At 40.5% G+C, this 15,834-nt stretch overlaps 1 protein-coding gene across 1 annotated transcript in view; it reads left to right on the plus strand.

Annotated features, from left to right (window-relative positions):
- ADCYAP1R1 (ADCYAP receptor type I) overlaps positions 1-15,834 on the plus strand; it is a 134,229-nt gene that overhangs the window by 43,299 nt on the left and 75,096 nt on the right. Inside the window, exon 2 of the mRNA XM_086467335.1 lies at positions 10,117-10,222. Coding sequence (XP_086323461.1) covers positions 10,117-10,222 — 106 coding nt within the window. The remainder of the gene's footprint in view (positions 1-10,116; positions 10,223-15,834) is intronic.

Raw genomic sequence — 15,834 nt, forward strand, 5'->3', positions numbered from 1 at the left:
TGCTTTTATTGTGGCTAATACATGGGTCCCTGCTGATAGTGAGTCTGGGCATGTACTTCTCTTTTTATGGCTTATACAAAAGCAATATGTTTTTATTGTTCCTGTGAAATATCAGGAATGGGGAATTGAGGTCCAAAATTGTACTCCATCATTTGTTCACTGCGTGTTCTTGAGTGGGGCACATTTGAACTGCATTCAAATCACAAGGCTCGATCCTAGTTCAGAGCTGCAGTTCTCAGGTTCTGAAAATATAGGTTATAGGGTGAAAGGCAAAGGCCAAATCTCTCATTGTAAGTCATTATTTGTCAGTGTACACTAGTTGAGAGAAGTTGACTCCTTCACTTTAACGAGACAAACACTATACAACAGGTAATGTGGTTTTTCACATTGAGCGATGTCTAGGGCATCTTTAAACAGGTATCACTTTTAAGCTTACAAATGCCCAAGACAGAAATGTTGCATGTGGTTAAATTACTATGAATCACAAACATACCAAATATCATCTGCTGCATTAGTGGAGGGAATTGTGTTGGTGGAACCAATCACCCCTTTGGCAATGATTTGTCTACCAAGAGCTTAGCTACTCACTGTCATGATATAACTGTATAGCACCAGAGAGAAAGTTTTCTGAGAATTACAGTTGAATGTTACTGTTGACGAGCTCTTGCCAGATATTTGTGATATTGGTGAGCAGCCATGATGATTAAACCATGTGTCCAATGGCAGTGCAACACTTTTGCTGGCCTATAAAATCTGGGGTGCTTAAGGCGAAAAAATAATGCACTGATAATGGTTTCCAAGAAGTAGGGTGGGGATGGGATTCGTTAGTGCAATATGTACAGCCACACAAGTGACCTTGGGCTCTCATTTTTGCTCCTAGCAAGAAACAAATACTGACACTGCAAGTCTTTCCCCATACCATGTTTTTCACCAGGAAAACTTAGACCATAAATATTGACCAAATAGTGTCCAAAACATTAACCGGCTGTAAGAAGAGTGTCTGCTGATCCTTCTCAACAGCACAGCATTGATTTAGCCCTAAATACAGAGATAAAGTACGCATCATTAGGCAGACAATCATAAGAAGAGGAAGTCTGTTTTATTAGATCACCTAGTGGAAGTAGCATTAGTATCACTCTCAGTGATATAAAACCCAACTGAAGGATTACAGTGGTTAACAACTTTATGCAGGAAAATGTTGGAATTTTCTATCATGTGGAAAACTTTGCAGTTTTAATATCTTTTGTTATCCTGCAAGAATATATTCATATATCTAGATTTTTTTTTCATAGAATCATAGAATCATTAGGTTGGAAAAAACTTCTAAGATCGTCAAGTCCAACCAACACCTTTAAGCAGAGTAAAAACTTTCCTTATCCTTGAATTGGATTACTTGAATGATACCTCAGGTCCTCAACTGATCAGGACAACATTTTATATCATATTTTGTGTTTGTAGCAATGTTAAATGGCTGTGAATGTGACCTACTCATCGGAAAACATAGCTACATCAAACTTCGCAGTCATAAGCTGGGCCGTCAGCAGCTCATGCACCGTGACTCTGCCAGCAATCTCCTTACAGCCACTGCTGTACTTTCCTCCCAGGAAGTGTCCATAGCCCAAGGACAACTGAAGCTGGTCATAAATGCCTCTTAAGATGGCTCTTCTCTTTCACTGGTAATTTATTGTTGGTGGTGGTGTTTTTCCTGTGTACGGCCTTACTGATCATCATTAGGAAGTTTTCCTACTTTGCCTCTCTTCCTCTGTAATCCCTGCTGCTGAGCTCCACGCTGGCTTGTCTCACTGTGTTTGTGCTCTGACACACCATCCAGTCTGCTCCCTTCTTTCCTTCGTTAATATGTACTTTGTTCCCTTCCTTAAGTTTTTACAATGAAATAGTGGCGAAACCCTCCAGAGACAGGAAGGAGAAGGAAGGGTTTGTTGAGAAAGCTACTCTAGGCACAGTCTTTTCTGCAAAGATCTGATTCCTTGTGGAGTTTTTTTGGTTGTGAGTTTTTTTTTTCCCCCTCTACTTTGGCACAATATCTAAACCACTGTCTCTTAGTGCTGAAAGGAGAAGGAGGGAAAATGAGAATGAGCTTGAGTACTTCCCATTACCACTGTCGTAATGAGCTCTTTGCCTCCGTTCTTCAGTATTCTCCCCAGTCCCAAAGCCCCTTTGGGGAATATTAGAGAGCTGTAGCACGACGCACTTGCTGGAGCCGCCTGTGGGGAGGAGTGAAAGGGAGAAATGTGTGTGATAGTTGAGGGCAAATAGCTTTAATTTAATTAGTAGATTAATTAAAGCTCTCTCCCTTGGGTAGGGTATATGTGTGTGTGTGGAGAAAGTGTTTCTGCAGCCTCTTGTAGCTGTTCATCACGCATTTCTGTTCCAAGTGTGACTCAGATGGGGTTTCCATTGAACTTGCTGGGAGCCTGCACAAAACAAATTTCCTGTCTAAGATCTTTTCTCTTCAGGGTTTTGTTTAAATGTAATGAAGTATAAATGGGCAAATAATAACGAGTAATAACAAGAACTTGCCTTGCAATTGAATGTGGCATCCGGCAGCACGACAAATGCAGAACTCCTAAAAGCTTCTCTGTTTCCCAACGCCCTCACAGTGAGAGGAGTCTTACGTTAACACAGATTCTCTCAGCCTTCACTCAGTGAAACTCATCAAGAGCTTTTTTCAGTGTGGTAAACCATTCAAGGCTACTTGGCAGCTTTGACTCTGCATGCTTTACATAGATCCCGAGGAAAACAGACTAAGGCCAACAGTGTCCTGGGCTGTATTAACAAGACAATAGCCATTAGATACAGGGAAGTGATTCTCCCCCTGTACTCAGCACTTGTTGGACCCCTTCTAGAATACTACATCCAGTTTTAGGCTCCTCAATATATTAAAGATCTCAACCAACTGTAGCAAGTTCAGAGGAGGAACACCAAGATGGCCTATGAGGAGAGAATGAGGAAAATGGGCTTGTTTAGCTGATGAAAGGTGAGAAACTTTTGGGGCAACATAGTAGCAGCCTTACAGTATCTATAAGGAGATCCTCAAGAAGAAAGAGCCAGGCTTTTCATCATGATGCATTGCTGGAAAACAAAGAACTGTGGGCATAAACTGAAACAAAGGAGGTTCCTACTGAAGAGAGGCCTTTTTACCCTGAGGGTAGATGAGCATTGGAATAAGTTGCACAGAGCTTGTGCAGTCTCCATTCTTGAAGTTTTCCAAAACTCGGATGAAAAAAGCCCTGAGAAACCTAATCTGATCCCATCGCTGACCCTGTTTAAGTGAGAGGTTGAGCTGTAGCCTTCTGGAGGTCCCTTCCAACCTGAATGATGCAGTAATTCAATGATTCTGTCTGGAAGACAATGTCAGAGAGTTGCTATGGTCTTACAACCACCAGAGACAAGGATGTCCAGAGGCAAACGTGTATGAGGGACTGAAGCTTTAAACATAAAATCTGTAGACCAGGAAAAGAAAGCTAAAACATCTTTGGGCTATCTCTTATATCCTCTTGATTTTGGGTTGATCTACCACCTGGTACAGCTACTTTAAACAGGAGACACCTATTACAGGGCTGTTTTAAACAGGGGACTTCCCTGTATTACCACTGCTGCCTGAAGCGTGAAAAAGAGGTATGCCTTTCCCAAAAATCCTCTGGAGACAATAGGAGAAGGGAATAAGGCTTTCTGTCTGTTGCTATTGCTCTCAGAAAAGGCAACTCTAAGGATGATTGGTCAGGGACCTTCTTAGGGATCATCTGGAAGCAAAGTAAACCTGTATTCAGAGTTTAGGTGGGAACTTCGAGTCTTCAGAGTAGACCAATCTTTTTACCAAGACAGAAGACTGATTTAACAGAGAAAATCCAGGAGCTGGACAAGCAAAATCATTGTCACCTGTATTTACACGATTGGATCAGCAGTTCCTCAGATTAGATGAACAGTGGTCAGAAATTAAAGTGTTTCTCTTTCAGTTCCCTCATTGCAGATGTTCACCTGAATCTGAACACCATATCCCAGATTTCTGTAAATATAAATCCTCATTTCTCAGCCAGAGACAATGTGTTAAAAAAGGTAGATCCTACCCTCCAACTTCCACTGCAGTCATTTCTACTTATTAATCAATCAGAACCGTTGTGCCGAATCCGCACTAAATAGTTGCCTGAAGCTTAAGCAATCTGACCACAGAGCCCAGAGGGAAAAAACCCTCATTATTTATCTTTCGTTGCCAATCACAAATTCCACCAATTTACATATGCATTACTTGCCTGTAATCCCCGTCCAGTGAATTTCCACTTGCTGAGACAGTCACTTACCGAGGTTTGGTTGAAGCTTGGATCTACACCGGGTTGCTCTATTGACAATGACTTTGCCATGTTTAAGGCCTGCTGTGCCATGGCCTGTGTCAAGAATTGGAGGGTGTTCTTGGCAGCAATTGCCAGCGATCTCTGCAAGCTCTGCAGCACTGGTGTCCTGCAGTGAGGCCACACAACCCACTTTTGCTCAATACTAAAAACTCTCGGAGGGGTGGGAAACTTCCCATGAAGTTTCAGTCAGATGTGTGAGGGAGTAGACCTGAATTGGGTGTTTAAATACCACTGCTCTTGAATAGTTTTGAAAAGAAGTGGGAATTGCAATGTTGGCAGGAGACAGTCAGCTTTTCGGGCCTAGGTTGACTTCTGAGGAGTGAAGGAGGAAGGCATCTAGGATGATGATCACACTGATGCAGAGTTCTACTTCTAGAATTTTATCTTTGGAGGAGAAGGTCCCAGGAACTGTGGGAGAAAGCTATTTTATGTAATACAATCAGCAGTCAGAAAGGGCTGTGGAACCTTTAGTTTCATCTCAAGCACACTGTGTCTTTTCCAATGAGTGGTTGCATCTTGCCAGTACAAGGTTTTGAGAAGCATTACTTGTTGCCTGCTATTAGAGATAGAATAAAGGTGTATGTTGGTTTAACTCAAGATGTCAGATCCTGTGGAAGTCATCAACTATACTGAGAATGTCTCATCATGCTCAAGAGAGGTTTTTCAAGTGGTCTCCAACATAAAAAGCCAGTTAAGGAAAACTCAAAAACAGGTTTACCCCACGTTGCATAACACATCTTTTGTTCCGAGTTATCACTTCAGAAGACATCCACTGAGTGAAGGGAACTGTTGTCTGTGTTGCTGTGTTGATGGTATTGCTGCTATTTTCTAATCTGCAGTGAGGCATCTCTGAAGGAGCCATCAGTGTTAGAAAGTAACCGTATCTTAAATTCATGTAAGCCAGTTTGAAGGGGTTCAGTGCCTTTTTTTGGCAGTGTGCTCTGTTTGCGGGGCTTTTTTTCCTGCACAATTCGCTTAAAGCATGGTGTCAAAACTATGCTGCGGGTTGCACAAGTATGCCTTGGTTTGAACAAGTTTCTGATCACTTTACTCTTTCACTTAGTCCAAAGTATTTTGAAACGGCAGTAGTTTGAGTGCCGTTTGAAAAATGCAATCAAGCAACTTCATAAGGTCTTCCTGGAGACAGCAATTTGTTTGACTGCCAGGCCGGTGTTATGGGTACCAGTAATGATGTAAATCAGTTCTGAAAAAATCCAGATAATCAGAGCCCCTTCCCAAACACCTCTATTTCTAACATGCCATTTTGCAGATCTTGGCCCTGGTTTGACCAGTTGAATCACCGTTTGATAAGAACAGGGATTAAATCTAGTAACGTTGTTTCCATGACAAAGTAAGGTACTTTTGGCAGCACTTGGATCATAATGTATCATTTTTTAAACTAAGTTTTTAAAACTGAAAGTCATAATGTAATTAGTAAAAAGCGTAATTAAGTATGAAGTGGGTGATCTAATAGATTAAAAGATTAAACTCCACTCTTGCATTACTTTAGAGATAACACAGACAAAAAGTGAAGCAGACTAGTTCATCTCTATGTTTATACAAAACTCTGTCCATAAAGAATTTAATGAAGGTTTTTTTCCTGTGGTTTCTTCGCTTTTTCTTACCTGTATTTCTTTACCTTATTGTCATGGTGCCTGATGCGATATACCCTGAATGGAGTAGAAATATTCTCATTCACTTTCCAAAAAAAGAATCAGGAGTTTACGGACATAAAACAGAAATAAAGAAGAGGAAAGAAAAGCGAATGGTACTGAATAGCTATATTTGATCATGTCTTTGTAGAAATGAGGCCCAGTCTGTGCTACATGCTGGGAAGAGGTGCAGAGCTATCACTGTGCTCTCTGGATCTTCATGCACCAAATCAGACAGCTTGACTTGTTGCCTTTCCAGCACAGAAATCTTGGGGAAAGGAGGAAGTTGCTCTCAAGGTTACCTTCGCCTGCCCTGCTCCCAGTGTTTGATATAGTTGATACAAAAGAAGAAGAAAGGCAACTTATTTAAATTTCCTGATGGAATAAGCTGGCAACACGTTTTTTTTTTCCATGAGCAGGGAAGTGTATGGTCCTCTTCTAATCTGCACAATTCCTGCCACTTAGTTCCTTCCCTGGAGTATCCATATATTTAAGCAACACCCTGCTTAAACACATGACTCTAAAACTTGCTCATCTGATTTGCACATATAGCTAGGGCAGGTCAGAAAGCAGCACAGACGTGTTCACCTGTTTTTCTGCTCAGGTTTATGTACTAACAATGCCTTTCTTAATGGAACAGTTCACTAAAGCAGCACCTTGAGAGTATGTGTGAGAGAATATATAGAGGTTGTGACATAATAACGTGATTGTTATTAATATTACTATAATGTCAAGGGAACAACAAAGAGTTAAGCACTGCAATTTACACACAGCACGTGCCAGTTTATTTTTGTGGTGGCCACCTTAATAAAAGCAAATGAAGACAAATGGAATCTCTTAATTTGTTGTACATCTATAGTGTCATAGCAAGCTGCTCTCGTCTTGTGTTTTCTCAGAACTAAACGTTGATCATATTTACTGTATTTGTATCTATACAAATACATGGCTTTTCAAAATTGATGTCAGTCAAACTTCTTCACTCCATTGAGAGTAATATTTTTTTTAAAAAAGAGTGAATTTCATGCACTACCCCCTTGTTTTCTTGATTTTTCTAGTATGTGTCAAAATATTCTTTAGCTGCCCATATCACTGATATCTTCTGGGAAACTGAAACCAGACTGTCTCTACTGAACTCAGGAAATTGCAAATGTCCTTGAGGCAGAAGAAATGAAATCAGGAGGCCATGAAGTTCAAGCTTACACTTCTATTTGAATTGTGCTCTGCTGTTCGGTTGTTAAAGACTCGACAGATTAAAGGCTCTACCAGTAGATAGTTAATGGAGAAACATGAAACACGTGGGTCCTTTCAAGAGCACATGATAACATTAAAGTATCCCTGCATTCAACAGAGAAACCTTTCATTATTAATAATCTAAACCTAGTTTTATTTTCTCAGATATTCTTTGCTCTTTAGCAGAGATGACAGGCAGCTTCTATTCTCTCCTCTGGCACTGAGGTTTACTTTTCCTTCCTTTCTTTGCATTCTGTCTCAGTTTCAGTGTTCCCCAATATATACATATATATATATTTTAGATCTCTCTGTATTTTTTTTTTAAATCTGTTGATGAAGAATGATGTAAAATGGCATAACATTGGTTATGAGAAGTCACATCAAAATATTCTGCCAATAGTGAAAGCTTAAGGAAGGCTACAGGGACAGGTGCAGCACATCGCTCTAGTGCTCTCTCTCTGCCCAGCAGTCTGCATTTCAAATACCTCCTGAGCCAGACTTGGATCCAATTGACTAAATTTAGTCAGTTTAGTCAGATACATCTGTCTAGATGTGCCTGTCTGCAAGGCAAACGATAAAATCTGAGCTTTTAACCTTAGGCTTTCTTTATAATCAATCAAGCCTTGCCTTTCATTTACCTCTACTAATGAAGACACCAAAAATAGGAAGGATAAATCACACTCTTTTATCCTTTCACTGCAGATCGAATCTAAACTTTCTTCTCAAAGGTCTATGGTTACTCCATAGGACATAAAAATCTGGCCATGGTGGGTTTCTCAGTGTTTAGTATCCTTCGATGGACTTTGCACATGTGTGTATATATATATATATATATATACACACACATATATATATATGTTTTGAACTCCTATAACAGTTAACATCCGCAATATCAAGCTCAAAAGAGTTCTGCAGGTTAATGATAAGTGTGTGGAGAAACATTTCTCTTTGTTTATTTGTGTGCTGCTTGTGTAGTCAATATATATTGTAATTAGGTTTTTATTGTTATTATTATTACCAAATGAGAGATTTTCTCATCTGCACATACTGAACTGTATAGAAACTGCCACTTTCGTGTACTGAGACAACCCCTGGACCCTCCTTTCAGACCTAGGCAACTGTGGAGAGTAAACCAGTACTAGCAGCAGGACCCTGATTTACTTGCTATTTCTCTTTTTTATCTTTTTAAAACATATTCTAAGAACTTGAATGGCAGCCAATGCAGTTTTCCTAATCTTTGTTGAGGTTTAGGGAATGATGTAGTAAAAGCCCTTATGTTCTTGGGAGATCCTAGAGATCTGTGACAATATATTTTTTCCAGGCCCTTGAGAGCCCTTAGAACAGAACAGTGCTTGTTTTGAAGATAAACAAATCTAATATGATTATGCCTAGTGTATCCCACAGAGAAAATAGCTGAAATTTATTACTGGGATCTCAGAGATGAAGCTGTGTAGCATTATCAGTTCCTACAAATGGTGAGCTGAGCTTTCCAGCAGAGGTTCATTAAGAAACTCTCTCTGTCTTTGAAATAATGGTGGTGGCTTGTAACCGTTACAAGGACAAAAGTGTACAAATGGCTCCACGTCTCTCGACACATACAAGAGCACAACACAAGCACCACCAAACTAGGATTACTCATGCCTTGGGGTTTACTGTAGGTGTGTATCGAGTGTGAGGTGGCAGTTTGATGCTTTAGTGACCCGAACTGTTCACTCCGTTCCCTCTGCAAGGATGTGAGGGAGGTAAAGTTGAACTGTACAGGTGGGGCTCCAAAATAAACTGAAGTAGAATTGAAGCATTGCTTTCCATGTTTGCTTGTTCCTACTTAGTAGGTAAGGGAAAACAGACCACTTGACTTGCTTTCTCTGTAATTCTCCGTCATCAAGAGTGGAAGAAATGGGATGGGAAATACAAAACAGCAAAACTGCCCCAGTGAACCAGGGTGATCTACCCCATCTTCAGCCACTGCACTGATTTTCACAGAGTGTGTTTTGAACGTTAGCAGTGCCCCTGTAAAACAATCTAATGAAACCTAGACTGTATTGCCCCTGAATTGGTATTCCCTGGCCACTCTCTGCAATAGGAATGAAATCTTGTATTGATTTCTGGGAATGGGTCGCATTCTTATTTTGTTGCTGCTTTGGGATTGCCTGCATTGTGTTGGCTGCAATGTTCCTCTTATAAACTAACTTATCTCTCCTCTCTTCCTTTATTTTTTTTTCTTTTTCTTATAGCAGGCTGCCTTAGAGCATTAAAGATAGGGGAAAAAAAAAAAAAGAAATAAAAAGAAAATATTTGGATCAAGTCATCTGTGTTTAATGGGCATTGCATTCCCTTTTGGCAAGAAAGTTGCCTTGTATTCACTGGGAAAAAAAGGAAGAAGGAAACATTAAGGAATGGAGAGAGCTGAAAGACTGAGAGAAAGAGCTTTTGATTTAATTTTTAGTCCTGAGTGAGGTTAATAGATTGTGCAAGACTCATAAGAAACAGGTGGAAGATCAAACTGAGCCTCAATTGATTTCTGATTCCTCTTTAAATTCTTTCTTTATTTAGAGGCACCTTTGCTTGAGCTTTATATGAGAAAAGAATACAATAAAATAAAGCAAACACATTAGAAATTACACTTTGACAGGAGAGCAACATAAAAACCTCCAAAAATTTATGAACACTATGATTCCATAGAGTGTCCCTAAGCATTCTGGGGGAAAAAAACAACAAACATTTTTCTCACATTTTCTGAGGATGTTTTTATTTCTTTTTCTTTTTGAAATGAGACCTCAAAGCTTATTGATGTTTCATCATAAACTCACTAGCTATTTTAAGTTTATAATTGTTCTTTCTCCGCATTTTTTCCCACATTTCAGGTTACAGCAACCCATTCCAACTGCATCATTAAAAAGGAGCAAGAGACTTGTCTGGAGAAGATCCGGAGGGCAGCTGCCCTGAACCCTCTCAATGACTCTTCTCCAGGTGAGTTTCAGCTCGGGATAGACCATGTACGTTGAACTGATGGTTTCTAAGCATTTCCTGACATGTCTGCAGGGGTTTTCAGCAATGTCGATGCAAACATCTTACGGTAAGAGGTGCAGTCACTGCAGCAGAATGAGCTTAGAGAAACATTATAAGGACAAAAAAATCAGTCAGTGAGGATGTATCAGAACAACTGCTGGTTAATATCAGAGGTCAGGAATTTGCTTCTGTACTTTAGGTGATACAGTGACATAGATTTACAAAATTAATCCAAAAAGTAAAAGGAGGAAAAAAGAAGAACAAAGAAACGGTATGTCTGGAAAGGCCTAGATAGTGTTTAGGTCTTCTGCTTGTGCAGGTGCCGACAGATATTGGGGACTGGACATAAGACTAAGTGCATCGTTGGTCTGTTTTGTAACAGCTCATTCCCCCTCATCGACTCAGTAATAATTTGTGCCTCTCTTTCACGTGATCTGAAAATCTTTACAGGGATTAACATTGTGATGACTGTAATCTTGATGAATAATACTTGTGCTATTACTGAGATAAGAAACTGAGGCAGCAAGCAAAGAAGAAATTAACAGTTTAATATCCTGTCTCACTTCCCACTGACTGCAGCAGGAGCTGCCTATGGCCAGCACCAATGAGAGGAGGGCACAGAATGACAAAGAAACTAATCTTAAATCAGGGTCTATCTTATGAGTCCTGTCCAAGCTGTTTCTACTGTGACTAGAATTGGTAGAACTGCAGAGAAAACAGAAGAAACACATTGTGTGTGTGATAAAAGAGGGGAGATTTCTCTCCCCTTTTCCTCACCGTATTTTAGCCCAGAAGCAAGGGAGGGCAGGATGCAGATATCTGTGTTACTAGAGCATCTTCTGAAGCAAGGCACTCCTGCGTTTTAGCTGCTAGGAGTACTTCCATCAGAGTCCTGCTATTCATCCTACACTGTCCTGGTTTCGGCTGAGATGAAGTTAAGTTTCTTCCTAGTAGCTGGTATAATGTTCTGTTTTGGATTTAGTATGAGAATAATGTTGATAATACACAGATGTTTTTAGTTGTCGCTAAGTAGTGTTCATACTAAGGCAAGGATTTTTCAGCTTCTCATGTCCTGCCAGTGAGAAGGCTGGAAGGGCACAAGAAGCTGGGAGAGAACACAACCGGGACAGCTGATCCAAACTGGCCAAAGGGATATTCTGTACCACAGGATGTCAATGCCCAGTATACAAACTGGGGAAGTTGGCTGGGAGGGGTCGATCACTGCTCAGGGACTGCATCACTCAGCACGTGGTGAGCAATTGCACTGTGCATCACTAGTCTTTCTTGGGTTTTATTTCTCTCTCTTTTTGTTAACTTCCTTTTCATTACAATATTATTATTATTATTATTAAACTATTCTTATCTCAACCCACTATTTTTACTTGTTTTCTGATTATCCTCCCCATCCCACTGGGGAGGAGGGGAGGTGTGAGCAAGTGGCTGCATGGTGCTTAGTTGCTGTCTGGGTTTAAACCACGACACGTGCATTGTTGTTCTGCTTCCCAGCTTTGGGCAAATCAGTTGTGTGGTTTGGTGGAACTGGGGAAAACATGTTCTTCAGGCAGCTCATTTCAGCCCCAGAGATATGTTTTTGAGACCGTCTTTGTGCATTATAGAACAGCTTTCCAATTCTTTCCTGGTCCAGCCGTGGCATAAGCAAGAACAGAAGGGAAAAAAAACCCTCTTTCTGCTCCCCTACCCCCAGAATAATATCAGAAGCTAACCATGACCCCTACTTCTTATGATTATGCAATGACTGTTATTTGGATTCAAGAATTCATAGATTTTCCCAGGTCAAAAGAAACCATTTCACCAGTTAGTTTGTTCTTTATCACTCGAGCCCAGAATACCCCTGGTAGTTAGGAGACTATTCAGACCTAACTCCTCCCCTCTGCCTGTTCCAAATTCAGAGTGTGGCTCAGAGATAGAGGAGATCCAGAGCCATTGGATTGGCTTTTGCATCTCAATGTGATTAAAATGTGTCTCCCACTCAGGCAGGAAGGGGCTGAATCCTTCCAGGCACTAGCTCAGCAGCAGAACCCAGCTGCTCTTTATTCTGTTCCCCCCGTATTTTCTGATTGAATTGCTGTAAAGATTTTCCCAGGCTCATTGTGTGTCTTTTGGTTGTTCACCACATCCCTTGGCAACGAGTTCCACGGTTTATGTGGCTTTGGGTAAAGAAGCCACATCCCCTCAAAGACATTTATTTTCCAGTGAAAAATTCTGGCAGATTTCTTGTTTGAAAGGCATTTCATTCCATGTATCCTGTTTGTTGCCCTTTCTCTCTACCTTTTTTTGATTACTGTAGATGTGTTTTACACATATACCTCTGGGACTACAGCATTCCACTCTATCCCCTTTAATTTCTGATTTTCCATACTCACCTTTCATTACATGATTCTTATTTCAAGTCAGATCCTGCCACCCTTATTCCCAACAAAGCCTGATGTTCATAGTCAAAGGATGAGACATCAACAGAGCTCTACCACCTTCTTACTGTTTGTCACTGAGATACTACTTTGTTGTGTGAATGACACTTTGTTCCTGCTACTAAGAAGAGGTGTATTGACATGGGATACTCCACACATGATGGATTCACACTCCACAGTAATTGGGAAAGTGCCAAAGGCCTCTATTTGCTCCCAAAGCACTTTTGCTCCTGGTCTATTACTGGAATGAAGCACTATTCACCACAGCTGGACATAGTTTTTAGGTTAAGTTATCAGGTATTTTTTTTGAGAAATTTTATTATGAAATTCCCTGAAGAGGCAGTAACTGCCATAAATTAAGCAGTCACATGTGCAGTGTGTTGATTCCCCTTGACTCTCACCTGCTGCAGACAAACTATTTTTCACTTGGGAGAAGTGAAAATTGCCCAACATTTGGTTTTTGTTACTCATCTGTAGCAGTAAGACTCACTAATGATGGCAGGTATTGAAGAAATGTGTTATTAGCTTGTTTCCTTCAAAGAAAAGAGAAATATAGGAAATAACTCCCTTGCTTGTCAGAAACAGATGAAAGAAGGAAGAAATCCCTCCTGGCTGGTGAGTAAAGCTCTGTTTATTCAAGAATAATGAGAAGCACAAAATGGCCTCTTCCACCCTCTGAATACTTCTACATGCAAATTTCCATAGAACAATTCAATATATAAATTTTCTAAGGATTTATTTCTCCTCAGAGGGTCTGCAGGATATAAAATGGGATTGTGAGTTTTTAGGGAGTCTATAGAAACTTGGACATGTGTTCAAGTTACTGTGGCTTAAAAAAAAATATCCATCAAATCAGCTGAACTACAGTAACCTCTGTAAGGAAGGCAGCTCCACGTTCTTCTGTTACAGGTGACACAAAGGCAAATGACCACATATAAAACTTGAATCTGGGATATGAACAGTCTTTGTGATCTGTATGTCTACAGTATGTAGAACAATAATGTTGCAGATCATGAATCTTACTTCAAGGCACCTACATAATACAAAAAACAATAACAGTAGTAGGAGGAGCTCTGCTCTTGTTCGGAGACCTTTTCTTCTGCACTGATATTTCTCCTGCCTAAAAGTACTGCACGGAAAGCAATGCACTTGGAAGTCAAAAGAGGAGGAACATCTTATTGGTTCCTACATTTTGCAATAATTCAACTCTCCTGCCTTCGCTTTGCCCCCTTGCTGTGTTCAGCATCTGTGAACACAGACATAAACTAAATGGTTCCCCAGAGCTCCTCTGGGTGAGGTCCAACACAAGCTCAGTGTTGGTGCTACAACTGCAACCACAGGTCTTGAAAAGCAAGGCTGGCACTATATTATGGAAAGCATCCAGTCCTGTCTTATCAGAGCTCTGATGTTTTCCCTTCTGCCTCCCTCTCTAACTCTCATGCCCAGATGTTATGCTCATTACTGTTTTATTCTTCACACCACCATTTTCTCTCCTGCTGCTATGTAATGCATAGAATGCTTCAGAGACAATGATTGCCTTGAGATTTTCTGGTTTGTTTTCTTTTTTTTTTTTTTTTTCCCCATGACTTTTATGATGGGTTCTTCCTCTTAAATTCTTTAAATTCTTTAGGAGTCTTTATATGAAATGAGATAAGGGGCATATGCTGACCCTATGTGTCCATCCCCATTCAGCCGTCTCCTACAGCCTGAATGAAAAAGAGAGTTTGAAGAAAGTGAAATCTCAGCAGGACCCAGAATGTGACTCCTTTTCTCTGGAGAGGGAATTAAAGTGATAAAGGGAAATAATGAAAGCCAAAGGCAGAAAAGAAAGGAAGGAGGGGAATGATTACTTCATACTCAACTTCTCCAGGCAGTGGAGACAAGCTATTTCTTACATCATTTTTTCTAATCTCCTTGTTCGAGTTTTTGACCCCATTCTAGTGTAGAGTTGCCCCGGTTCCTGATGGACGCTCTTCTAACTGTCAGCAGTCCTCAAGGGACTTTCTGCTGGATAAGAATTGATAAAGCTCACTGCTAATCCATATGTACCCTTTTTAATTTTATTTTTTTCCCAGCCAGACTCTGCTGATCTGTTCCCAGCACTGGAAAGAATGGCACAGGAGTTACTCAGATACTTAATGATAGTTTCTTGGATCATGTACACATAGCATGGGATTCATCTAATTAAATGTTGATACCTGCAGATGCATCTACACTACAAATAAACAAGTCACCTTGCTCGTTTTCTAGCTCTGGATATCCAATAATTAGAGCCTGAGATGTAATTCATTTCATCCTCAAAGACGATTAAATGAAGTCTTTTTTTTCTCTACAGACATAAATGGAAATAAGGGTGACCATATCCACTATAAATATTTACACTGTAGATATCTACATTCTATCAGACAAATCCCACCTTTAGCACCTGTCTCTGTTTACTGACTAGGTCAGGCTAGAGGTCTGGATTACCCGAAAAAATCTAGACTGTGATTTTTACCGTGGGACGTTTTGATATGTAGGTTTCTTCTTCATGCCATCCATATACTTAACTGTAGTGGATCTACTGGGACTTGTGGGACCAAGTTTTGCAATCAATGCTTCCTTGAGTGTTGACTTCAAAAGACAGAGGCACATGTTCAGCAGCCTGCACATTCACACTTGACACATGCATGCACTGACAAAGAGACTCTCCTAGATGTCCTTTGCTTCCTGATGGGCTTGTATCTCACCTAGTTGTAACTCCAAGGGCCTCACACATATTTCTGGCTTGATCTGGGGTCTACTGACCAGCTGTATTGGATAATGTCCATGGGGGCACAGGATCACAGGAAATACACCACTCGGAGAAATCCCATAATGGAAAGAGTCCTGCTGATGAGGTGTAGAATGTTTCTGCAGCTGTAGGTTGGCATGATAGACTTTTCCCAGCCTGTTACCTGTCTTGCTTTCCGCTGTTGGAACTCGATATTCTGGACGTGTCCCCTGAATGTGTCTCTCTTTCAAATGGTGGAGGAATTCCTTGAGTGATATGCAGATTTGGGCCTCTGATTTGATGTTTACAGTGCCTAAAATGCATTAATCTGGAATGAGCCAAGGTATGACAGTAGTGAACACGGTGCAAGAATGTAGAAATAGAAGTAATGA

Source organism: Leptosomus discolor, chromosome 6 (genome assembly GCF_034619465.1).
Source record: "Leptosomus discolor isolate bLepDis1 chromosome 6, bLepDis1.hap2, whole genome shotgun sequence".
NCBI lineage: Eukaryota > Metazoa > Chordata > Aves > Leptosomiformes > Leptosomidae > Leptosomus > Leptosomus discolor.